General features: G+C 40.3%; 1 protein-coding gene across 3 annotated transcripts; it reads left to right on the plus strand.

The window, feature by feature from the left end:
* The first annotated feature begins 877 nt into the window (after nucleotides 1-877).
* On the plus strand, nucleotides 878-25,000 carry asap3 (ArfGAP with SH3 domain, ankyrin repeat and PH domain 3). Of its 3 annotated transcripts, none has more exons than XM_032500281.1 (26): nucleotides 878-1,286; nucleotides 4,757-4,829; nucleotides 7,242-7,392; nucleotides 9,069-9,138; nucleotides 10,490-10,539; nucleotides 11,003-11,126; nucleotides 12,153-12,238; nucleotides 12,609-12,684; nucleotides 13,669-13,755; nucleotides 13,978-14,087; nucleotides 14,914-14,983; nucleotides 15,095-15,182; nucleotides 15,472-15,520; nucleotides 16,268-16,434; nucleotides 16,639-16,772; nucleotides 16,876-16,967; nucleotides 17,084-17,264; nucleotides 18,451-18,536; nucleotides 18,678-18,793; nucleotides 18,868-18,935; nucleotides 19,824-19,931; nucleotides 20,115-20,337; nucleotides 20,675-20,966; nucleotides 21,942-22,152; nucleotides 22,330-22,461; nucleotides 22,811-25,000. In XM_032500281.1, the coding sequence occupies exons 1-26, from the start codon at nucleotides 1,161-1,163 to the stop codon at nucleotides 22,883-22,885; spliced, it is 3,045 nt and encodes a 1,014-aa protein (XP_032356172.1). In that variant the 5' UTR covers nucleotides 878-1,160; the 3' UTR covers nucleotides 22,886-25,000. The 3 variants fall into 3 exon arrangements, with proteins under 3 accessions (XP_032356172.1, XP_032356173.1, XP_032356171.1); XM_032500282.1 differs by having other exon boundaries at nucleotides 7,242-7,387; nucleotides 9,064-9,138; nucleotides 22,330-22,457; XM_032500280.1 differs by having other exon boundaries at nucleotides 879-1,286; nucleotides 7,242-7,387; nucleotides 9,064-9,138.
* Nucleotides 25,001-27,002: the final 2,002 nt, after the last annotated feature.

Here is a 27,002-nt window from a genome sequence, read left to right on the forward strand (position 1 = left end):
AATAACCTCAGTTGCCTATAGAGCTGGGACAAATCTTTCCTTTATGAAGCTGATGTAGGCAAATATGTGGTTTTGTGGTAAAACCAAAGGGAGCCACGGTATTTGATGCTGCTTCCTAAAATCACTCATCTGCACTTCAAAGTGTATTGTATCAGTGTTCTCCCAGAGGCAATTCAAGTGATACACCTCCTTTCTTTGAGTTGACAGGTTTGACAATGCCAGGCATGCAGGAGTTATGTTCTATACACAACTTATGAAGGGTTTTTTCCCACCTCTCTGATGCACTCTTTCCTTTTCGTTCAGATGATTTCAGGAGGTCGGTGGGGGAGGGACTTCAGAAATCCTCCCTCAATGAAAAATGTCTTTTTGTGAGATGAAAAGGAAGAGGAAGAAGCTTTGCGGCATAAGCCAAAGGGATTGCCAAAAGGGGGTGTTATACCTCTCAACCCTTGATTAAAGGGCATTGCACATCTGTGAAAGCCTTGCTTGAGATGTGATGAATGTGTGCAAGTAGGCTACTGCATGTGTTTCTGTTGTGTTTTGTGTAAAAGCCCCATACCAAACTTAGTCCTTTTTCATCTACTACACATTCTTGGTCAAACATCAGAGCTTTGAGTTATAACATTTTAGTGATACTTGATAAACTGTAGGTCTATGCCAGTCTGCCTCACTGCACTGAACTTCCTCCCCTTCAGTTTAGTCTGTGAATGAGGTATTATGCATATCCATGGCGACCACACTGCAGACTCTCTGGAGTTTGCATAGAAATGAGAAGTAAGAATGAAAGAGACGAGGGCAAAGACACACACTCTTTTCTCTCTGCAGAGTGCCAGAAAGCACAAACATTCCCACGTGATGATGGAGTTTGCTCCCTCCCTCACTGGGCGGACAATAGCGCGCTGGCGCACCTCCACGCGCACACATTCGCAGAGTGGAGCCCAAAGTCAGTCAGGACACAAGTCCGCTTTCAGACAACTTTCCAACTTAAAGACGCTTTAAGGGACCATCACTCAGAGGAATACAGTTTTATTTGCAGTTGCCTTTTTGCACATAATGGGGAAGTAAGCTATTGACTTTTCTTCAAATGGGAATAAAATGCGAGCGTGAAACTTTGGCTAACTTTTCTCCTTAGTGATAGTAAGACCCGTTTCGCTCGAAACATGCCAGAGCGAATAAGCATTTCGGACTTCGTGGTCCTGACAAACGAGGATTTGTCTTCGCCGGGGACTTCAACTTTTCAGTCCAAAATGAGTGACTGTCGTACCACAGTTTCAACCGTGGAGGAGGTGAGAGAGGAGGAGGAGGAGGAGGAGGAGGAGGGGTTGAGGCGGTGCAGAGAGACATATGCACCTTTGTCTGTTGTTTACCTGTTCAAATCGGTCAAAACATCATATGTAGCCTAGCTCTGGCTAAAGAACGTCTTTACACTCACCTGTAGACTAGCTAGCTTACTTTTCTTAGGTGACAGCTTTGTGACTCATACACCATAGGGCTTTTCCAGCACTGTGAAAACGGACCTTTATGTCGTTAAACAGTTTCTTTGAAATTGTTCAACGTTGTTTCCTGGCAGATATAAACATGACAAGACTTTGCCCCAGGTTCTGACAACACAGTAATTTCATTCCAAAAGCTGTAGCCTTACTTAATGCTAACGGGATACGTTTACAGAGGGGCAGGTGCAATGTGTTTGTGTGAGCACAAACTAGCATTTCTGACCTGCATAGGCTATCTAGTGTGCTGATTTGGGGTTGACCTGGTGCTATTCTAACCTCTGGCCCTGTTAGGCTAAGGGGCTAAGATTCTGGTTCTGAACTGGACAATAACTGGTAAATGGCTTATTTGCCACTGCTTGTCAAGTTCTGTGGTATGTACTGTCTCCAGTAAAGGCTGGATTTTAGCACATGCAGACCCGCCTGATTCAGCAGACAAGTGAAGGTTACATGAGGTAATGTAGCATACAGAGAGTTTATTTGGCCTTGTCTTCCCCCTCAAGGCAGTCAGACTGAGATTGGACATAAACAGAACACACACATCAGACAAACCAGAAAAAAGTGTGAGAACCCTCGTTGACAGAATAAGGCATTGTTTTTTTTTGTGAGTGAAAACGTGCATGCACGTTTGTCTATGTTTGCGATCATGTCTGTGAAGGCCAAGTAAGTGCATTTTTCTGTTTTAACCGGCACTTTGGCTCAAGGCCTATTTGAGGTCTGTGTGTGTGCGTTTGTTTGTTTGAAATATGTTCTCAGAGGATGACTGCTGTGAATTCTGCCAAAAAAACAAATAATCTAAGTGTGCACACAAGTCGATTCTTCCTTGTCTGTCTTCCTTGCGACATGACATTATGGTTCACTGTTCTACTGTAACCCAAGATGGCTTCAGTCAGTTTGAATCACAATGTTTTTGCTATTGCAAATTTGAAACTGAGGATATTTTATTCTAAAATGAGATGCACACCATGTGGGGGAAGATGTTGTAGTTTCCTATGCTATGGTTGTTTCCAGATGTATCCTGAGATTTTACTCCAGTTGATGCTTGACTCGAAAATGCAGTCTTAAACATCTGGGAGACATTAAAGTTCTTCATTAAGACTTTCTTGACTAGAAACTGAATGCTGAGCAGAGATGGGGACAACAGAGTCCAGGGGTTCTAAAGAGTTTTACACAGCTGTCTGATCTATTTATCTTGGGATGATATCCTTATGTATGGCCATGACATACTGGAAAATACATAGCTGGAATAGCTCTTCTTGGGAGGGACATGTTACCCTGCACTTGTGCTCACAGACAGACAGATGCACACACAGATGTAAATGCAACAGACCCTTTATAGATAGAGCTATGGTTATTATGTTTAGTTTGTTCAGCAGGGACAAGCTCGATTAATGGCTAGGGGTAATGTGTGGGCATGTGTGTGGTTTACGGCTGCAGGCAGGGAGACAGAGACACCATTTACCCCTACAAAATCTCGACTGCTTGTTACTTATTACTTCTGATTAGAGGCCAGGATAAAGGGAGAAAGACATGGTTAAAGAATGGTGTAATTTCTATAGCTGTAAGCTGTAATGGGCTTTTATGTTATTTCCATAAAGTTTTTTTGGGAACAGATCTAAAGTTTTATCTTATGTTAAATACTATCAAATCTAATCTAACATTAAATACTATTTAAAAATTAAAAACTGTGGTTGTCCTGCAGGTGAGTCATTGTGCTAGTTAATGCGGTAAATAAGGATTAGATGTCAGGTAGTCATACACTGCTGCAGCAGTCACACACACACCTTAACAGCAGGTGAATACGACCTTGCGTACTGGCACAGAAAGGCTTTGTATTAAAAGACACTGTCGTTTTCTCAACATCAGTACACTTACGGGTGGAGGTCATTACTTTCTCCAGAAGGGATGTGTGTGTTGTCTGTTTGTCTGTCTGTCTTGACTGACAGGTGTGTTGTCTGTGTGCCTGATTTATTTTTACAAAATTCAACAAACACAGAGTGTATTGTTAACCTGCACCAGCTTGTTGCCACGTTTTATCCCCTGTCTGCCAACCAATTTACCAAGCATAAGGAAACTGCAATAGCAGCGGCAGTGAGCAACTCCCATCTCCAGTCTCCACTAAATTACTTTCCAATTGTCTGCAGGGTCGCATTATAAAACACCCATGCCACCTTTTAATTAGTAAATTTTATATGCAGGGAGTGGACTTGACTGGGAAATACTGAGGCAAATAAACAACACCACCTAACAAGGCAGAGTCTCTGTTTAGTCTAGATTACTGGCTCATTATTGCTATTTCTAGTGGCACATAGGCGAAGTACTGCACGTCTAGCTCAATAAAACAACTGGCCTCTGTGAGGAGAATAAACAGGATGTAGTTTCAAACCTTTTTGGTTTGTAGGAGATGGTTGTCCAATTACAATGAAGCCAAGTGACTTTGTATTTTGTCTACATCATGTGTTGTGAGAAAGTGTGAGAAAGTGTGCCTTCAACCTTGAAAAGTGAAATAAATGTACTGACATCATTCGGGGTTTTACATGACGCAAGACAGACGATTATTTTGCTGGCAAATGATGACTCACCTGTCCGCCTTAGTCATGCTCTGTGAGAAAATTGAGCATAAATAATCGCACACATATACCTACTGTAGACAAGTCAAACATTGGCATAATTGATTAGTAATTCTTGCATTCATGACAGATTGTAACACATAATCTGAACGTTTGACAGAGAAAAGTAGTTGGGTTTCATGATAAGAGTGTGAAACTACAGAAATTAGCCAATCATACAAGATTTTCCTGTGCAGCTTTTAATAATGTAGTTATCCCTTGATATGTGTGGGTGTATTATTAGGCCATTTCAGACAACGTTGCAAATCAATGAGCCAGATTAGTGTATGGCAACAGTGGATTTACAGGATATTTGCATCAGTGTGTATCTTGCTTAAACCTACTGTTATTGGAGTGTGGTCTAGCTACACTGCCTATCTTTTCTAGGACAGGGGAAAAGGGATCTGGCTTTTTGTATTTTTTCAAATCAATCACAACCATCCTGGGAGACTCTAAGCACGAATCGCGGAGATAGCGAGAGGAGTGGGACAGGGAAGCGACAACACTTCTGCTTTATTCCAGCAATGTACAGCTGTTGAGCCAGGCTTGTAAAAAAACTCACTTTATCAATTGAAGGTATTATAAAATGTAAATGTCTTTATTTTATTCATGATTTTTAATTTTCACACCTATCTTTATCTCATTGCTTTATTGCAGTTTCTGGAGATGGACCTCTCAACTCTACAGAGGATGAAGAAGATAATCAAAGCCATACACACTTCTGGACTTTGTAAGTATTGATGGGTTACCTAATTTGAGTCTCGCTTTGCCCTGTGAGGAGCAGGGTCTGGCTAGTCCACATAGCATTCCAGGATGGGAGAAAAAATGTGCTCTTGTTAATTGGCATTTCTTTAAACCAGTCTCAGTTGTCATGGGTGACGCTAAGCTCTGCACGGAGCCGCTGCAAATAGCCTCTGGAAGGAACTTGTTTTGGTGGAACGTGTATGTTCAAAACTTGTTTTAGTTGTGCTTGAGAGAGCTCAGATTGGACAAATATTGACCGGAGTTTAAAATTCCAACAAAAAAGAAAGCAGAAGGAAATAGACATCAGCGAAAATACTTGCATCCGGCGGAAGCTGCACTGGAGCAATCCCGGAAGTGGAACGTCGAGGATATAGACTACCTAATATAGTCCCATTCACACAATACATTACTAGTTTAAGGAAACAAACTCAATTCAAGGCTCAGTTACTAGCTTTTTCCAGAACTTTTAACTGTTTACTTAATCAGGGGATGTTCTTTGCTCAGCTGGCTCAGTAGCTGTTAGGATCTACAGCACAGTAAGGACTCACTCCTTATACATGTTGGCTGAAATTCCAAGTTCATTCTTGACGTTGGAAATGGTAGATTGACAAAACTATTTCAACTCAAGGTCTACTTACTAGCTTGTCCAGAGCGTTTGACTGCTTACAAAATCCATGAAGAAGGGTGTCTGTCCCTACAAATGATGCATGAGGGCAACTTGGCATTTAGTTTTTAAGTGAAGGTAAAGCCTTTATTATAGCAGAATGAGCTGTTCAGTGCATAGAAGAGCCTCCACATAATGAATTGTACAAGCCTAAATATGACATTAAGAAGCCCTTGGGACTGGAGTGCGTGGGATGTTTAGTGATTGTGTTTTTATCCATACAGTCTGTATGGTTTTGTTGTGTCTGTGTTTAAGCAAATGGTATGTGCGGTTTCAGCAACCACAAGGTGCTACACAGTGACCTAACAGATCTATTGGGTCACTAAATGTTTTTTTGAGTGTGTATGTGTCACTTCAGTATGACACCATAACTTGCGCTGGACCTATCAGAAGTAAATGCATGATGAGTGCTCCCCTCAAAAATGCACGGGAGAAACAGAGGAACTGCACAACATATCCTGAAGTTTTTTTTCTGTGCTCTCTTACAAACCTGCTTCCCGTTTCTAGGCTTTCAGTAAAACTGATTCAGAGAGCCAGCTGCCCAGTATTAGGCAACCAGATACGGTTGGCAGCAATATTGTGGCTGGAGAGAAGTGCTCTCACACACACACACACACACACACACACACACACACACACACACACACACACACACACACACACACACGGACACACACGGACACACACGGACACACACGAACATACACGGACACACACGGTGAGATGTTATCTTCTTTCAATCTCTATTCCTATAAACTGCTAAGTACCACCTTTCTGCCAAGATGCTGTGGCCTGCGAGTCTGTGTGTGTTCTGGCAGAGGAGTAAAAGAGTTGAGTTGCTCCGCTGGTATCTGGTAGTTAAAGGTTAGCTGTAAAATTATCCTCTCAGCTTCTTTGTGACTCAGCAGTTTGTTGTTTGATAGATGTATGCATGTTGTTTGTTATAATGCTTGTTTTAATGACTGCGGAGCCATACAACTGAGTTCTCCTGCTCCCCTTCAATTTTGTCTCCTCAATCCCTCAATCCCTCCTCCTCTCCTCATCCAATGAGGACAACTGTGTCTGTCTCCCAGCTACAGTCAGTTTACAATTTTATGTTTGTCTTGAGGTGGAAACTGGAGCAGAAGGTATTAACTTACTATACTACTTCTACTTATTTCTGCTTTTGTGAGTTTAGTCTGCTTTGGACATGTCTATGCCATATGTTCCTTAACTACTTCCTTAAATTGTTAATCCACAAATATAAATGAATATTTTTGTCTTAATGTTGGGGTTTCCTGAAGTCAACTAAGAAGTCAGGTCAATCAGGAACCCATCTTTGTTGATTGAAAGAGATTATTTACATGGGGCTTAAATTGTAACTTTTGTTTATTTGATATCCTCATCTAAGTCTTACTTTAAAATAGCTGTAGGCCAAAACCCCATTTAGTGAAATGCAATCCAGTGTGGTGCCAGTCGGAGCTCAGATTCTTTTCAGCCTATCAGCCTTTTTCCACATGAATTCAACAGACTGAGAGCCCACTAAGGTCATGTCTCTATACGTTAGCCTGTCTCCTGGTCCAGGATGGATGGAAACCCTTACTAATTTATCCCACATGCTTGTCTTTCACAAATTCACTGCGACAGGGCAAATCAATCGGCCTTCTTAACATTTTCCCGACATGTAAATCAAGTCTGAGTCACCTTTAACTGTCTGTCTATACTCACACTGTGTGCATGTGTATTGTTTTTCAGCCCATGTGGACAACAAGGAGCAGTATGTTGAGGGGCTGGAGAACCTGGGGAATAGCCACCTGACCCAGGACAACAACGAAGTCTCCACAGGCTTCCTTAACCTGGCTGTGTTCACCAGAGAGGTCACAGCCCTCTTCAAAAATATGGTGAGAAGAGTGTGGAGGGAAAGGAGAGGCTTCCTGAAATTATCTGTCTTTACTAGAGAGTTCGAACCACACACACACACAGCTGTGTGTGATAGAGAATGAATAGAAATAAAGACAACAATAAAACAGGAAAGAGAAGCTGTTCCATTACATGGCTCTAAAATACTCAGATTATGTCTCAAATTAATCTGAAAGTTTTGTGGAGGAAAGTAAATTAGCAAAATTAAGTTTGTTGATTTCAAAACAGCAGCAGGTGAAAGATATCCAGATCACTCCCATAAGATGCTGGATGTATTTAAGTGTTAATTGTGGCAGCATAAAAAAAGCGTGTGCACCCACATATATGTATGAATGCACAAAGGAAAGAGGTTTTTAACAGCTGCATGCTCGCACCACTACTCTAAAATCTGCAGCCATCCAGAACCCTCCCACTGATAGTTTCTATGGCGATGATAATTCATCCCAGATCTCCATGTGTGTCAATCAAGGCCTCACAGGGGTGACTGGATCTTACAGAGGAAGTGGGTCCAAAAGACTAAAAGGAGTGTGATTTAGGGGGCCGTACTGCAAAATCATCCTGAGCGTGTCACTAAATACCATGTGTGTTTAACTGCGTACTTATCACAATGTCCCAGTGTTCATACAGGAATGCATGCATTGATCCATGTCATCTGTCGTCTACATGTGTTGACACTTTGGGAGTATTTCCCTGTGTCAGAAGAACTCAATGTATTATCTATTAGTTACCTCAGCTTTTGGATGCAAACCAAAACAATCTTACCAGTCTCCAGGCTGCTGTGTCAGTTTATGACGGCCAGCTCTGCAGTCAGTTCACGGAAATAGTTGGACATTATTTATGTCAAGAGCTGAGTGCAGCTAATCCGCCAGGATCCATGGATCCTGCTGTCTGACAACATACGTTGTTAATGTATGTAACTTTACTGCATGCGGCCGTGGCTCAGGGGCGGCTGTGGCTCAGTGGTAGAGCGGTTGCCTGCCAATTGGAAGGTTGGTGGTTCGATCCCTGGCCCTGCAGTCCCACTAGGAATTGTCCTTGGGCAAGACACTGAACCCTGAATTGCCCCCGCGCATCGGAGTATGAATGTGTGTGAGTGTTTATCTGATGAGCAGGTGGCACCTTGTACGGCAGCCTCGGCCACAGTGTATGAATGTGTGTGAATGGTGAATGTATCCTGTACTATGTAAAAGCGCTTTGAGTAGTTGTTATGACTAGAAAAGCGCTATATAAAATACAGCACATTTACATTTACATTTGCATGCGTAAGTGGAAAAAGTGATGCATTTTTGTCGGGGGCTTTATGATAATAATGTATTACTCTAAAGTGCAACCTGTTGTGTTTATGCTAGATCCAAGATGGACTCAGTTCAGTTCACAAATAGTAATAAAAGTCATTGTGTCATGCTCCCCCTTGGATCACAAATTCTTGTAGATTAGTGGCCCGTGTTGTCTTTTCATGAATCACTAGTTCAAAATGACGGAATCACCATGTTTTTGAGTTATCAACACTCTTTCCCAGAAATGGGGGGTCCATGGGGAGATAGTAGTGTATAGAATGGTGTGTGCATGTGAGTGTTTGCTTACACTGCAACTGAACAGCACTTGTAGGCAAACATGTGGGATATGTTTAACTTGTTTGCTTTTTACATGTTTTTAGGTGCAAAACCTCAACAACATCATGGCATTTCCTTTGGAAAATGTGCTGAAGTCAGAACTCCGGGACAGCCGACTAGTGAGTCCAGATTTTATGACAAATTCATTAAATACAAATATATATGCTGGCTAAACTGCTATACACATGATGATCACTTGTTTTAGGAGAGAGACAACACTTGCCTAAAAGGGAAAATCCACCCTACCTTTTTTTTAAACAATATTTCTATAACATTTCACAGTTATAATAATGTATACTTTATGATGTATACTTTATTAATCACGCAAGGGGAAATTACAATGTACACTCTGTTATTACACACAGACCAGAATTACACATACATGCTCAGTACATATATATGCACTAAATGGAGAGATGACAAAGTGAGTGGGCTGCCCATGGTAAGGCGCCCCGAGTAGTTGGGGGTTTGTAGTTATATCGTAGTTCTGTGATTTTTTACAGTTAATCTTCAATTTGTGAACTTGAACCGCAGAAATACAGTCTGTAATGATGCTGTCACCTAGAGAGATATCCTATAGGCTGATCAATAAGTAAGGACTGTGCAAAACTGAAAAAGAGTTTTTTTGACATTGATAATGTGACAATGATTTGGAGATTATTATAGGCGCTCTCACCAATTTACACACACCTTTTGAGAAACACTTCTAAGTAATATTGATGCAATATTGATTGCAGTAATTTTTCCATTTACTCAGCAACAGCCCAATATAAAGCAAATTACTATCTCTATCAACCATCTATAGAGATAGTAATGTAGGATGAGAGGAGATAACATTGGAGTTGAATCCCAAAACGATGACTATATACATATATATAATATCTAGTATTTTACTAAAATTATATCAATGTATGTATTGCTAGTTGTATTTCCTCTTTAAGCAGGTAATTATGTCTCTGTGTTGTAGATGTAGCCTACTAAAATATTGAAAAGATTAAGCTGTTTGTGCAGATGATAATAATAATGATAATAATGATTAAGACCAAGCTATGTTCCAGTACTGAACCGATCTGTCTTGCTCAGTATTTACTCTTTTGATTTGCCTTGCCGACTAGTGAGTAATGTCAGGCTAATGCTTTTGTAAGTTACTGTCAATGCTTAGTCTGTGGATTCGACAGCTGAACATTGCTTCACTGTTACTCTGAAGGAAGGCAAAGCGCTACTGAAATCCTGTTCAGCCAGATAGCTTACTAGTTAGCTTAATGTGAGTAATTATGTCTCTGTGCATGAACTGTCTGGCTCTACCCAGATCTACACAGATAATAACCAGTACTGTCGAGACCGCTTCACCTGACTGGATGTGGACTACTAGCCATGTCATTTAAACACTTTTCTTAATCATGTCTTCTGTTTTCTTCTCTTCCGTTCTTTTCTGTTCTGTTCTGTTCTGTTCTGTTCTTTTCTTTTTAGGAGCTCAAGAAACAGATGGAGAAGAGTTGGAAGGAGTATGACATAAAAATGTAATGAACCATACACTTGCACTTACTTTGTTACCTCAAATTCATATGGCTGCATATTGTGTGATTATAGTCTAAATCTTCACAATTAAGCCTAATTGCTTCTTGAGAGAAAAGAAACCGAAGCCGGAGACAGATGTTTAATGCCTAAGGAGAATCATGTTGCACATTCACAGTTCTTGGTAGTCTTTTACTGGGTCATAGATGTTGATATAACAGCAGAGGTTAATATGATAATAGTTCATTCCCCATGGCCTTTCTCCATTCTGTTGCTGTTAAATAAAACTGAGGCATTGCATTTTGCAGCCAGGATCTGACTTCAAATTCTCAAAAAAGTTAATCACAACAGAAATAGAGTTGATCAGACAAATTTAAGAATTGTGAAGGAGATTGTGCACATAAATGACTAAGGATATAATTTTTTCCTTTGCTATTTTTTTTTCTTATCCTTCCCTTCCCCCATCAGAGGGAAGCTAGAGAAGGAGAGGAAGGAGAAGACCAGGCAGCTGGGTATGATCAGGACAGAGGGATCAGACGGAGGGGAGGACATGGAGAGAGAGAGAAGGACCTTTCAGCTGCAAATGTGTGAGGTGAGGGATTAGTGCCAGTCAAAATACCAGAGCCAGACACCTTTCCCCTATCTGAAGAGGTGATTTATTTCACATGGGTGGCCTGGTTTGTGGATTCCATATTCCATCCATGGCTGACTGGATGGCCAGGGTTGATCCCTTTTGCATCTTTCCAGTAGTTCCTGGGATGGAAGAAATGTGTTTTTAGAAAGTCAAACATGAGCTTATTGGTTGCGTCTTGCAGAGTTGCAGTAGAGATTGGTCGTACACGTTAGAAAGTGCACTTCAAAGGCAGATGAAAATGCTTCATGACCCACACCTGAAATATTTGTGAAATGCACTGGCAGTGCTATTACATACAGGTTTTGTAGTCTCAGCGTAGTGTGTTAGTGCACATAAAGCTGGAGAAAACTCTGAAAAAAAGGTATAATCCTGAATGAGACCAGCTGTTAAGACAAAGCGGAGGGGCAGGGAAAATGGAACTTCTACTTGTTGCAAACTGCTCCACCCCTCCGTCTCTCTCAGTCTTTTAGAAAAAACACACACAAGCTCACATGAGTATACACAGGACAGAAACACTTCACTGAGCCTGTCTCTGCTTCAGCTACAAAAAGAGACAGATGGATTCAGATTTGTGTTTTATTGAGCAAAGACAATGTAGTCATTCCTTCCACACAGAGGATATGTGCAGAATGGAAATTATTTACAACAAAGGCTGCACTATGTGTATATGTTATTACATTTTTTTTTGAAGGATGACTTTTTCCTGTTTCAGGGTTCACCAAATGGCTGGAGAGTTGAAATAAGGCGACTGACCTTAAAAATATGATCCTAATATCCTAAAAAGCAAGGAGCCACATATTACAAACATACTCAAAACAGGATATCAAAGATGTGTAGTCAAGGATGAGCGGCTACTGAAATATGGTGGCTTTATTTGATGCCTCATTTTCATATTCAGCTTTCATGTATTAGTGGATCCATCTGGCCATTCCACGGAGAGCTGCCATTTCTGGAGCTGCTTTTAACGGTCTGTGTTTATTTCAGTATCTTTTGAAGATCCAGGAACTCAAGGTGCGTCAGGGCCCTGATCTTCTCCAGAGTCTCATCAAATATTTCCAGGCCCAGCTCAGGTCAGTCTTAGCCAACATCACCTTGACTATGTTTTGCCTTGTTGCCATTTCGCTCTGGATGTGAAAAAGAACAAGATATATTTTCTTTACTTTTTTCCTGGACTAAAAACCTTATGGATTTGATTTCTACCTCAGGGTTTCAGCGAGAGATTTTGTTTAAAAGTTGAGGTTCTTTGGTTTCATTTTCCTTTTACAAGCTATAATTACTGTTATTAACCCTTTACCCATTTTAATCATACCGAGTGTTTTATGTAGGAACGGAGTTGCTTATACAGCTTTCAAGTGATGTTTTGATTGGTGTGAACTAGGATGTTTGGACTGAAGTACCACCATGACTCAGCATTAGTTTTTTTTTTCTTCCTGTTCTCAGTTTCTTTCAGGATGGGCTGAAAGCTGCAGAGAATCTTGCTCCCTTCATTGAGAAGCTTGCTGCTTCTGTTCACACGGTAAAGACCTAATTTATGTCAGCCAGTGTTTAAAAGAGTAAAATGTTAGTCATCTAATGTCTTTACTAACTGCTGTTGCCTTACTGACTCAAACTGATGTTATCACAAAAAAAATGCACAAACATATTGATGTTATCATACCCCCAATCCACATTCATCCACATTCACTTGTCAGACATTGCTCACAATAGGTAAAACTGTGAGCCAGAAGTCACTTACAGTTAAGCTCTGACTGTAAATCACATTGTGTTTTAGTGACTCTGACTCCTATAGCACTTTTTCTCTGTTACTCTTCACAACAGCCAAAACCTCAGTTGCTCCCCCCTCCTCTGAAACTTCCCCGCAGCTGAACCCACAGGCAGAGACTTATTGGACTATATTCCCAGAAATACTTCCCTCTATATCAAAAGATGTAACTGAAAGCATCCCTTATTTTCATTCCTTCCCTGGTGCACACCTATTTCTCCAACCACTCCAACTGGTTTCCAGTCCATTTTCTGGATAGAGCCCTGGAAACAGGGAACAGAAACAGTTTACTGTGATACTAGGATCGTTAGAGGTTTTTCTGGTTCTTCAATGGCAAAACAGAGACCTGCTCAGACATGCCAGACCTCAGCCTCAAGAAGAAAAAAAAAGAAAAAGAAGATGAATCTGTGTTATGGCTCCCAGGAAGAATGCTGGAATATTTCAGTTAAACTGACTTATTTTGCATGTAAGACTGGCCACTCTGCTGCTTTAATACAAAAGCACAACCTCCTAGGACGACACACCCCAGTAGTGAGCTCTGTTCTGCATTATTAAGGCCATTTCACAAAGCTCTGATGTATTGTCATCCCACACCCAGTTCTTGGAACAGATAAAAAAAAAAAAACATTAAATATGATCAAATTAGCTTGGGAGAACAAATAAACATGTTCTTCACATCTTCACAATTTGTTATTGCTGCAATTGAACTAACTGATTTTTATGGTGTATGTGTTTTAGGTGCGTCTTGATCAGGACGAGGAGGTAAAACAACTAACTCAGTTGAGGGATTCTCTTAGATTACTTCTGCAAGTGGAGGGGAGAGAGGTATGTTTATTCAAAATGCATTGTAATGCATACTTTGAGTTAGCACACTTTAGATCTTCTACTAGTGATTATGAAAATAAAATGTGTGTTCTAAAAGGTTCAAGGGCAGATGGCTTTAGTTGCTAGTTAATGCTGTCAGATTATTTTGTCTTGCCACAATTGTTTTTCAGAGCTAGCTTGAAGCTTTTGAAGTAAAGTCCTAAATATCTGTTTGTATCCCAGGAGTACCTGAACAGGAAGAACTCTGGCAACGGGTATAGCATCCACCAACCACAGGGCAACAAGAAGTATGGGACAGAAAAATCTGGCTTCCTGCTCAAGAAGAGTGATGGGTGTGTAAAAGTATTAGTTACAGTGTCCAAATGTCAGGCCATAAGCACTTATAATACAAGTATTGTATTATAATTGAAAACACATGCTATATTGTAATATAACATGGGAACGTGTTTTATTTCCTTCATAACTTTCGGGTTTACTTTCATGTTCATATTTTAACAAATGTTGCAATTTTCAAAGTAATAAGCACTGCTGTAGAGGGCAGTGGCGATCAGAGCTGGGTGAAGAGTAGGAAAGTAAGGCATGGAGAGAGAGAAGGGGGAATTCAAACTTTCTCTACCCCACCTGGTCTTCATTATTGTGTGATGAAGATTCAAGCAGGGGCCCCTCCTGTGGAACTTATTGGTAGACTGGTTAACAAAATGGGTCCAGTCTTTGGGTCACACACACACACACACACACACACACACACACACACACACACACACACACACACACACACACACACACACACACACACACACACACACACACACACACACACACACACACACACACACAGCTAGATTACAGTGTGATAAAAAGAGGGGATGTGGTTTAGTAGGATGAATGGGAGATGGGGCAAAACCTTCCTATGGCCACTGACACAAAACAGAACATGTTCTCATTTTTAACTAAGTCAATCAAGATAATGAAAACTAGATTGAAGCACTCTGAACAGGAGCAAGCTGGGCCAGCACAGTGTGTAGATCACCATGTCCCAACTTAAGGATACATGTTTTTATCATTTAATGCACCTAATAGAAATCATCCAGATTGATGTTTTTATGTCAGTAGTTTGTGTATAAAATCTGTATATCTTTTGGACATTTCATCCTGCAGGATCAGGAAGGTTTGGCAGAAGAGGAAATGTGGAGTGAAATTTGGCTGCCTGACTATTTCCCACAGTACGGTGAGGACACATGGACTGCTACCAAGCATTTAGATTCAGATCAAAGTGTCATCTGAAGTCCGTCCAAATTCTCCAATGCATGCTGACATTAGCATCTGTTTCTGTCTTCAGATCAACCGACCTCCTGCCAAGTTGAACCTACTAACCTGTCAGGTGCGCCCGAACCCAGAGGACAGAAGGACCTTTGACCTGGTCACTCGTAGGTTCATTACTTACTTTTGACTCGTAACACTTTACACCCCACATATCTTCATTAAAGACTTTAAAGAGTCATGTGCAGTGCAGATGTGTGAAAGTTTGCCTGTTTGGTCCCTACATTTAATTGGGATCAGATACATTTTACTTGGGGTGAGTGCCAAAGATTCCTTATGATTAATGTGAACTGTTGTGACGTGACAAAGTGGTGTGTTTTTATGCCATTCCTGTTTATTCTTGTTTATTTTCTGCACTGCCAATGTCTAACCACTATTTTGTCATCTTCTTTATAGATAATCGGACATACCATTTCCAGGCAGAAGATGAGCAGGAGTGTATGATGTAAGTGTTGAAGCTACTGTAGTAGTCACTTCCTTACCTGTTGTATTTTCTCTTTGTGTAAGCAAGTTGTTACATGTCATGCCCCTTTATTTAAGCTTAGGTCTGTGTGGGAAATAAGCACTCAGAATAAAGAGAAGTGTACTTAAGAAGATAAAATAAAAAGATAAAGATTGTGTATTAAAACGGAGGTCTTAATAGGCAGATGATCTATGCAGTGAAGAACAAACGGGGCTGACAATGCCCAAACATGGAGAGAAACTTAATGATGCAGAAAGAAAATGCTGTCCTAATAGGAGAACCCTGGTCCAGCTGGTTTTGGGTGGGACTTCTCTTTCCAGCCACAGAAAGCAAGCAAGGGAACTTTGGCGATGTGGGAATTGAGGGAGGTGCATGTGGTTTTTTTGTCTCTTACCCTTCCCTTGTGTATGGGCCTCCAGTCAGATTTTTTGCTGTGTGAGTTTAGGGACGGAGGGAGATGGAAATGGTTTGAAGGGAAAAGTACCAGAGGTTCAGAAATGAAAGACATGAAGTTCAGAATGAGTCTGGGTGGTAGAGAACTCATTGAACAGAGAAAGTGAGAGTGATGATGGCTTATCACTACACAACTGAGCAAAACTAAATGAACACATAGTGGACTAATTTTGATCTTCTTGGAAAACGACTGAAACGATAACTCCTTTTCTTTCTTTTGGTGCCACAAATTCTGTGGCTAACTATTTTCTGTATGTCTGTGCACCTGTACTTTAGTTGGGTGTCAGTGCTGCAGAACAGTAAGGAGGAGGCTCTCAACACAGCGTTGGTAGGAGACCAGCTCCACCTCCAGGACAGCGGGCTCCAGGATCTCTCCCGAGCCATCATCGCCGAGCTTCGACACATGCCTGGCAACGAGGCCTGTGCTGACTGTGGAGCACCAGGTCAGCCAGTCATTGTTGTTGATAATCATTGCAGAAATAAATTGAAATAAATGTGGAAATACATCAGATTAAATGATAATATTTTCTAACCAGTTTCATATATTTTATGAGTGTGACGTAATTCCTAAACATTGATTAGTTCAAGCTGTTTTTTTTAATAATGTTTTGAGTTTCTAACAGTCCGTTGACTTCTTTTGCTCTCAGATCCAACATGGCTGTCAACCAATTTGGGCATCTTGACCTGTATAGAGTGCTCTGGCATCCACAGAGAGCTGGGTGTCCACTACTCCAGGATCCAGTCACTCACTCTGGACCTACTGAGCACTTCTGAGCTTTTGGTACTAAATACACACATGGAAACACCCGATTCACATTAAATTATGGTACCATCTGCCTTTTATTGAAATGCTTTTATGTCTCATCTTTTTTGTGTCACTTCAGTTGGCTGTTAGTATTGGCAACACCAGATTCAATGACATCATGGAGGCGAGCCTTCCAAATGACTCTATCAAACCATTGCCAAAAAGTGACATGTGAGACCCTGACTACTTTTAAACTAACAATTTGATTGTTCAAAAGAAATAAACAACAATTTGGTGATTTATATTTATTGTATTTTTTCTTTAATATGTGTTTACTTAACAACCAGGAATGCCAGAAAGGAATACATTGTGTCGAAGTACGCTGAGCGTCGGTATGTTCTGCGAAGAGAAGAAGCAGACCCTGGCCGGCCGTATGACGCTGTGAGGAGTCGTGACCTCAATTCTCTTCTACAGCTCTACGCTGAGGGAGCGGACCTTTCCAAACCGCTCACACTACCTGATGGACAGGTGAGAATGATTTACACCTTCACATGGATTTCCACACCAGCATCTCTTTCTGAAATGGGTCCTGTTAGGGTGATAATGCATGTAATAAATCCATATAATCTTCTGACAGATTTAAACTCCCACGTATGTCATACATTTAGGATAAATGATAGCTGCATTTGGACAAGGCCGCCCACCTGGCTTTTTTACAGCAAGACATATATTTGTGCAATGTTTAAAAAAAAGCCACTAACATGTTCCTGTCACTTTAGAACTGTGACTGAAATTGATAAGAATAGAATAGATAACAATGGCACAGCATACAGTATGTAGGAGTTGTGTGGATAGTTACAGTATGTGAAGTATGTGTTAATTTTCCTTGTGTGCATTCAGAGGCCGTCCCATCTCTTCTGACCTCTAATTGATTTTTTCCCCTCTTTTTCTCTCTTCACCCACTCATCTTGTTTTCCCTGCCTCTGCTGTCTCTCCTCAACGCCTTGTCTTTATTGTCTTTAATCATGTTCTACCCTCCCTGTCATACACTTCCTGCTCAGCATAAGCAGTCTGTGTAACACTGCTTACTTCACTGTGTAATGTGTGTAATGTGTGTAATGTGTGTAATGTGTGTAATGTGTGTAATGTGTGTAATGTGTGTGGTGTGTGTGGTGTGTGTGGTGTGTGTGGTGTGTGTGTGTGTGTGTGTGTGTGTGTGTGTGTGTGTGTGTGTGTGTGTGTGTGTGTGTGTGTGTGTGTGTGTGTGTGTGTGTGTGTGTGTGTGTGTGTGTGTGTGTGTGTGTGTGTGTGTGTGTGTGTTGGCCCTTGTTTATTATTTCAGCTTTTAGGTCAGAGCTCACGTCTCTTGAGAACAAGTGAGACAAGCTCTTTGAATTACGTAGTCACCTCTATGTCTTTCTTCTGCCCCTCCTATTGCACTGTACAAGAACAGATTGTGTTTAAAGCTATAGGCATGTTTTCAATTTATAACACACAAACACGTTTCCCAGTCAGCCTCTGACATTCCTTCTCTGGTATTCCAATTGCATATTCCAGTTGCAAATCTTTAGACTTGATTGTCAGAAACTAAATGCAGCCACTTGAGGTACTGACTGACAGTGAACTTGGCAAAAACATTTTGTAAAAAACTGACGATCTCTTTTAAGAGTCCTCAATTTGTCCTCATTTGTGCTTTTTTTTCTTCCTGTTTAAGGGGATCAAAGAGACAGCTCTCCATCTTGCTGTGCGTCTGGAGGAGAGATGCTCTCTGGCGCTGGTGGATTTCCTTTGCCAGAACAGGTCAGACACTGACAAATAGTCATGTATGATATGATCTCCTTTGCTTGAAGAGGATTAAGCTCTTGATCAGTATTATTTGACTTGCTTAGGAAGTTGGTAACATTTAACACCATCTGCTTATGCTGTATGTTTACTTTAAAGCAACTGTCTGGAGAAAAAAACAGCAGAAGGAAACACAGCTCTTCACTACAGTGTCCTGCACCACAAGCCAGAGTCTCTCAAATTATTGCTCAAAGCAAAGGCAGCCCTACACACAGGTACATTTACTCTATTTACTCTATTTCACCCAGTGCAATCAATAAATACTTTAACCATTTCTTCCTTTAAATAGTGAACTCTGTTGGAGAGACGGCTCTTGATATTGCACGGAGGCTGCAGCATGCGCAGTGTGTGGAGCTGGTGAGACCCCACTTTCTCTCTTCTTTAATTCATAAATTCAAAGAACACACACTGTCAGGAGGTAGATTTAACAGAAGAATCAAATTACAACATTAAAATGCCACCTCCAGAAACAAAACAAGACAACTTCCACAGCTGGAAATACTATCTTGAAATAACTCCCCGTGCAGCAAAGCTGTGCTAAGGACTCACTACTAGGACAAGAAATCTTATCCTCATCAGGACCCAGTGTGTATCACTTATAAACAGGTTTTGTTTTCTTACCGGCCATCTGCCCTGCTGAATCAGACCTGCCTTGTTTAATGTCCTGTTTTATTGTGCACAACCTTTTTTTACAGGGTTATTTTGTGGCAATTGAAAAAGGTTACACAAATAAGCAGCTTTATAATTCACCCTATTTAGTTATTGGCTCAATTCATTTAATTTTTCGTTGAGATGATCTTTTAAAAAAATCTGGAATAAGAGGTGTGGGTTGTCCCTGGACTCAGAAGACTTTTCTTTCACTGATTTCATTTAACCCGCTTTGCTCTTTCCTAACTGTTATTCTTTTTTTTCACGTAACATCTGCTGAACCCAAGGTCACACTTATATGACTGGTCATTGCCAGTCAGGAGGGAGTTTTATGTTTACTTCTCAGAATTACATAAGAATGGGATTTGTGTGTTGAAATCTTTTATATGTACCTAAACCCACAACACTATGACCCAAGAACAAACAACAAGCAGAACTACTTCAGCAAAGCAGTATAAATGTAGTTGGTTTGATAGAGCCAAGTACACAGTTACTGCATCCTAGCTGATTCCTAATATTATTTGTGTGTTACAGGATATGTGGTAATGTGTGGATGACAGTATTCTGAGTGTTTGTGCTCCTGTGTGTGTGTTTTAGTTGGAGCTGGCCCAGAGTGGGAAGTTCAACTCTCAGATCCACGTGGAGTTCATGTGGGAGACACAGTCTCAGGAGTTTTATGACAGCGAGGATGACCTTGATGAGAGGGTAAACAATGCATACACAGCCAATCTCATTACTGACTTTGTCTATCTGCCAAGAAAGCTTTTTACAAAGTTTGGAATAGAACATTATAGGGGGTTTTCCACTACAATCTCCTCTTCTAACTATAAAAAGGAAATTGAAGATGAACTAGAAATGAACCTTGTGCTCCTTTCCACTTTCTTCCAGGTGAGCCCATTACCCAAAACCCGCTCTCCTCAGTCCTTAAATGGAGGTGGTGGAATTTCCTCTGCCCGCTGGATTATGGGTAATGGTGCCAATGGTAATGCTGGAAGCAGGCCTTGTCAGACATATGAGAATCTAGACTTTCTATACAGAAATCCTCCGGCCAACAGCGCCCCCTCTGGAGCATCAATGCCACCACCACTGCCAGCTAAATCCATCCAGAGAGGTGAGCTGTTGTTTATTAGGCTTATCTGCATGGCCTTACAATTTAAATTTAAATTTTTTTAAGTTTTATTTATACAGCAGTTATCTTAGGACACTTTACAGATAGATTATGTCTAGTCCACACTTTTATAATTTCCTGATATACTGAAGGTATTATATTTTACAATACAATAAAATGCTCTTCCACGGCCAGTGCATGGTGCCAGTTCAGAAAACACATTTACAGTTTAATTTTAGGTCACTTTTTATTGAATAAATGAATGACCTAATTAAGTTAGTTTGTGTAAACACACAATGTACAGTTGTTCTTATTTCTGACATTTTCTTTTCCTCCACAGGTCGCTCGGACCCACAGATTTCGGTCACACCCCATGATGGTAACTCCCTTCCACGACGCTGCTCTAACCCACCCTCCCACTCTTCCAGTCCCCAGACACAGGCGAGACATAGCCCTCCTTCCCCCAACACAGAAAACCAAGGCCAAGGTGCGAGACCACCCAGGTCTCCCCATGGACAGGGAGCTCTGCCCAGGGGACAGAGGCAGACCTTGGACGGCCAACCTACTGCTAGTTCTGGCTCTCAAAGCAGTGTCACACCAACATCCTCTCAGAGTCACATAGTGCCTGTCAGGTGAGACAGCACTGCTATACATTCCTTTTAACATGATCAGAATCAGAATCAAAAAAGGATTTATTGCTACAATAAGTAACACTTATGTGGAATTTGCTTTAGTGAATGGTGCATAACAAACAAACATATTAAACATTACTATTGAATAAACTAATGCTCACAATATTAATGGAGTTAACGCAAACCCATTTTAACAGTGTCAATCTTTTTATCGCAAGATTGACATTTTTTTGGGCCTAGCAAACTTTGAAGGTTTTTTTCACGTGCTGTTTCAACAACTAGTAATGTTAGAAAAACTACAACACCACACCGGATCTAGCTAGACCAGAAAAAACAACAACAGGCATGCCGCACACACTTGGTTGGGCTTGTGAGGCGGCCAAAGAGTAATAACATTACGTTTTGAGTGGATGGCGACGCGAGACGCCGAAATGGATGCCAATAAGATTCTGAATGGAAAGTTTACTTTTTTAAAAGTTGCCAAATGGTTCCACTGACAAGACCAAAGTGATCTGTGTGTTTTGTCGTTGTGAACTGCGCTATCATGGCAGCACGTCCAGTCTGAAATACCACTTCATGGCCAAGCATACAGCTGATACCAATTCTCTGCCCCCTCGTCAAAGTATTTTTTTCATTGAACTCTACAGTATGCTATATGCCAATGTTGTTTTCAATAAAAAAAAAAAAACATTTGCACAAAGCAAGGCAATCCACTTTTCCATGTTAATAAGAGCATTACAATGAGAAAAAATAATGGGACAAAAGCCAATGGAAGAATTCAGATCAAGTTAATGCCATGTCTAAAAACTAAAATTCAAATAGCACTATTTCCTAAAACTATCTTTAACACTACACAGATGAAAAGGATTATCCAGTTGTCCGCAGTTGATACGTGTTAAAAAACAACTCCACATTCCATATGACAGAGGCCTTGTTCAATCACTGTTATGTTATGTGACTTGTCATACCCTTTAGTTCGGAAAAGACCACATCGTATCGCCGGACCAGCAGTGGAGCAGGCAGCCAGGGGAAGTGTGGTGTGTTGTCTCCAAGCTGTGTGGGCAGCCAGGAGGAGCTGTACTGCAGCTTAGTGGGGAATAGTCCGGGCCTTGCCCCAGCTCCTGCTCCAGCACCGCCATCCTCACCTGCTGTGAGCTGTGTCCCACGACCCCGCAGGAATGCTATGGTATTAATCACATACAAACCCTCTTTCTACTGCATTCAGCCTATCGTTTAAGTCCTCCATGTCACAATCTTCAATTACACAGGTCTTTTTTTCTGTGGAGAATCAGGAAAAAAAAAGCCTGGGAGATTTTACAGTCAATATAAATTTGCTGGTAAATATATTACATGTCTCCTGCAGGTTTCTGGCAGCAGGCCACATCAGAAGCGTGTCAAGGCTTTAGTGGACTGCAGAGCAGTCAGTACTGAGCAGCTTGCCTTTTTCAAAGATGAGATTATTGTGGTCACGGCAACTAATGACCCCCACTGGTGGGTAAGTGTAACTACAAGTTCTTGATTTTATTATGGTGTCTTTGTCCACTTCTCCTTTGGGCAGCAATGTTGAAGAGCAAGTGAAGTATATAACATTAACTTTTCTTATGTGCTCACTTCTGATCCGTAACTGCACTGCAACTTTACAATGTACTTTGCATTTTCATGTCCACCTCACATGTGTATATTTACAATAAACTTATTAAAACTTATTAAACCACTTATTTAAGTTAATGTTTAAGTATTGTATAATGTTGATAAGTATTATATATTTTGTTTTACTCTTTGTATTTTTTGCTTTAATTTTCTGTAACTGTGAAAACTCTCCCTATTTACATTCTAACTAACAGGTTGGTCACATAGAGGGGGAACCATCCAGGAGTGGGACCTTTCCTGTCAACTATGTACACAAACTAACAGACTGAAGCCACATGGAAATATGGAAGTACTGTATGGTGTACAGAAGAACTGAACCAGCATAGGATGCTTACTGGACACGTACATCATCACACAATGGATTTTATCAATAAGAGAGGATGGTTTTATTCTCCTGGATCTAACTCAAACTTGTGGCTTTGTGCAAACTGAGAATATTTCCACATGACGATATACTAGCCCAAATATACCTGAGGATTAAAAAAAGGCACTGTTTTAGGGATTTATAACTTTTAACATTTGTTCATTCTGGAAACCAACAAGGGAACTGAGGACTTATAGAGCCCCATAAAACCTCTTATTCCAAGGACAATGTTTCCCCCCCTCTTGGTCTATTCTTGTTTGTTTTTTAACTGCAGTTGTCTAAAACCATTAATCACCATTAATAGGTATGAATGCATTTGTGGTTGGGGTAGAAACTGCTCTATTAATGACACGTTATACTGCAGATGTTTAAGTGGTCTATACTGATCTAGGATTTTGAACTAGAGACAGAACCTGACCTGCAGTGCAAAACCCTTTTTAAGGCACTTTAAACTCATTGAGAAGAAATCTTGTCAAGAATTGGCAAAGCTGTAAATGTAAATAGTTGTAGGGCTGTAAATTCCTAGTCAGCTGCTTTTTTATTTTAGGGATGTAATTGCTTTTTGTTTTGAATGAAAACAGTTTTTTAAATAACAGTATACTAAGAGTTGGACTTATGGTTTAAACCTGCCCAATGTGTGTCGCAACCTGCCCTGGGACTCTAACAGTGGCTTGTGCCTGCCAGTCTGTCTCCAACAAACGGCAGGCGTCAGCCAGAGATCTGAAACTAGCTCAGCCTGGGCAAAGCTTACTGGCTGCAAGGAGAGTGGAGGATCCAGTTTCTTCTGGCTCCAGGCATCTGTCTCTGGAGAACCTGGAATAACGACAGTGTGTTATAAAAAAAGAAAAGACTCTCTGTTCTACCAGGAAATGGCACTTAAAAAGAGCTTGTTAGTAACGGCACCCCACTGCAGTAATTTGTTCAGTGAACACACACACTGTGGACATGTGTACATCACACAAGATGTACACAAGCTTTTAAGATTTAGGAATCTTAGAAAGTAGAGTTTTGAGGCACATTTTACAGATATTACACACAATTTGTTGTACATACTTGTCTAGCTGATGTACAGTATATATAACCTTTTTTTCTCATCTGTTTTGCATTATATATAAGTGTATCATTACAGAAAGTGTTACTTCTTTTTAGTAATTCAATGTACTCTGATTTAATGTCATGTACTCTGTTCTGTTTCATTTGTAGTCTAAACGGCTGTCAGAGCAAGGAAAATAGAAGAGAATATACACGGTTGCATAATCAGTGTTCAGAGAGGATTCCTGTCTCAGCAAATTAAACAACAAACCCTGACAGTGATGAGAAAAGGCGGGCAGGAAGCATTTATTCATTTTAATCATTGCTGAGTTTAATCCATTGTTGCTATCTGTGCCGCTATTGTCTTGCTACAGTGTTAATTAAGCAAACAAATCACGAGGCAGGCATGTTAAAAAATCATTGTAAAGCAGTGATGACTGCATTAGAGTACAACTTTAAGTTGGAAATGTCAAATGTAAACAGTAGTAAATTAACACATTAATCAGTATATTTGTAAATACACACAAAACATGTTTAATAAAGTGCCATACAGTCTTTTATAAAGTGAATCAGGTGACATTTTTATCTGTCTGGTGTGAGTAAAGTGGACCAAAGCTCAAAGCCAGAGCACTTCTACAGACCAAAGGTACCGAGTCCTTAATGCTCAACACAAGCACACATTGCTTAAATTATTCAGTGAGTGAGGGCAGATAAAACCTACCTCATAGTAATGTGTTTAAATGTGCATTGAACATTTTGTGACAGGGGTTTAGTGGCCAGAATTATGTTGTGCACACGTATAGAACTGAATGGAAACTAATTTTTATTTTAATGCTATTGTCCATTAAAATATCTTCCCATGATAGTCCTTCCTCATGGTCATAAACTGCAATTTTTATTGGAACACTGTTACATAAGTTTTGGTCTGCAGTACAAGTATAATCATAGTATATGGGTGTTGTTTAATTACATAAATGTGTGAGCAACACCTGTCTAAAGCTTTATAACCCTGGGTAAATAACAGATTACACATTTGAAATGGAATAAAACTGAACGAACAAAACCTGTGTATAAACATTTTGACAGTTGATTTTTCAGTTCTTCCTACCTCATAGCATTTTTCCTCCTACCCTTAACGCCTCCCTAAAGCTAAATCTCTCCCTCTCCCATCGTTCTTGGCAATGTTTCCTGCAGCCCTCTGTCCTTCCAGCCTCATCTAGTCTCTATCCGGATGTTTCTTCTGATCCTCCGTACCAGAGCCAGGATGATGAAATTACAACCTGTCATTTACATAACCGGTCACCGTGCTAACAGCCAGGATAATAATGCCACGGACTATTCTGCTCATCCAACAGAATAGCCCACACACACACACATACACAGGCCTGTCTGTGTGCACTAAAGTATACAACAAGCATTTTTGTTTTACTGAAAGTGAAATGTTACCTCTAAAACATGTAGTGTAGAAATGTATTCATTCACTAATTCTCTCATCCATTTTATGTTTGTTCATGCTCACAGACACTACACAAATAGGATGTAATGTAAACACTGGAATATAATAGTAATCCATGATATGCAGAGTAAAGCCTGCACTCATCTCTGAAATTTAATGGCCCAGGATTTAATAGAAGTGTAGCTTGGGTCTATTATTATTCTATAATCAGGGTAAATGCAGCAATTCACAATTGAAATTGAATACCTTTTAAGAAAGACTTCATCACCTCTCTAACCGGTAACATCAGAGGCAAACTTAACTTACGTTTACTACACAGTGGTTGTATGAAGGCACATTTTGGACTACTGCATCAGTGCAACATAATTTAGATAGACTGGTTGGGAACAAAGCACAAGAGAATGAATGAAGTGACTAACCCAATGCAATTACTTATTTATCACAGTGAGTAATATTAGCAATACACAAAAGCTAGAAACACATTTTTTGTTATTAGGCTACTATTTATTGATTTGTTATGTTATGATCTTTTATAGTATATATATGTCAAAAGTGGATTGTATTGCTAATATGTCTGCATGCGTGTTGCTGTGATTCCTTTGGACTTATTGCATGTGTTTTGCTATTAGGTGTCTGCATGTTTTTTTATTGTTGCATGTTTTGGCTTTAATATAGTTTTTATTGCATGGACTGGTTGTGTCTATCTTGACAAGACTGGAGCTCCTCCCCCCTTTCTTTTTGTCGCTCAGACTTAACGAGCTCAGGAAAAGACAATTGGAGACACCTGAACTTAATGAGAGCAGGTGTGTTTGAGTGGAGACTGTGAAAAGGAGAGCAGGAATGCAGCAGAAGGGTAGGAGAAATGGTGGCGACAGAACAGAAGGAGGAGAGCAGAGCAGAACGCGGAGGAAGCCCAGGCTCCCGGAGTGGGATGCGGCCGTTCTTGGCATAACCACTGCCACGGACGATAAGGACATTACTCCTAGCATATTTAGTTTTAGTACTTGAATTTTAATCTTTTAATGGTGTCTTTTAATTATCTGTTTTTTTTTTCGTTAGTTTAACTTGTTTTTTTAGTATAAAAGTTACATTTGAGTAGAACTGTTTGGTGTCCTGTTTGTCAGTGGAAAGATTTACTGCTGGTATACTTTAGTTTAGAACACTCCCCCAAGCTGCGGGTTGTGACACATACAGTAAATGTTTGTGATAAGCCATTAAAAAGTCGTAATATTGTATGTAATAGAAAGTCACACCATGGCATGTCATAAAACATTTAATAATATTATATGCCATAACAATGTCCTAATTAGGTCATAGTAAAGGAATGCCATGAACATATCATAAACAAATGTCATAGTATATTAAAGAATGTTGGGTGTGACATTCTTTATGACATACCAGATTATGAATACGTTTTCTTATGACTTACTGTACTGTGATATTCTTTATGATTTTTCTTTGTGTTTTTTATGACATTTTATGTGTGGCCATACTATGACTTTTTATGACATACTAAACTATGACTTTTATGGCA

This window comes from Etheostoma spectabile, chromosome 20 (genome assembly GCF_008692095.1).
Source record: "Etheostoma spectabile isolate EspeVRDwgs_2016 chromosome 20, UIUC_Espe_1.0, whole genome shotgun sequence".
Taxonomy (NCBI): domain Eukaryota; kingdom Metazoa; phylum Chordata; class Actinopteri; order Perciformes; family Percidae; genus Etheostoma; species Etheostoma spectabile.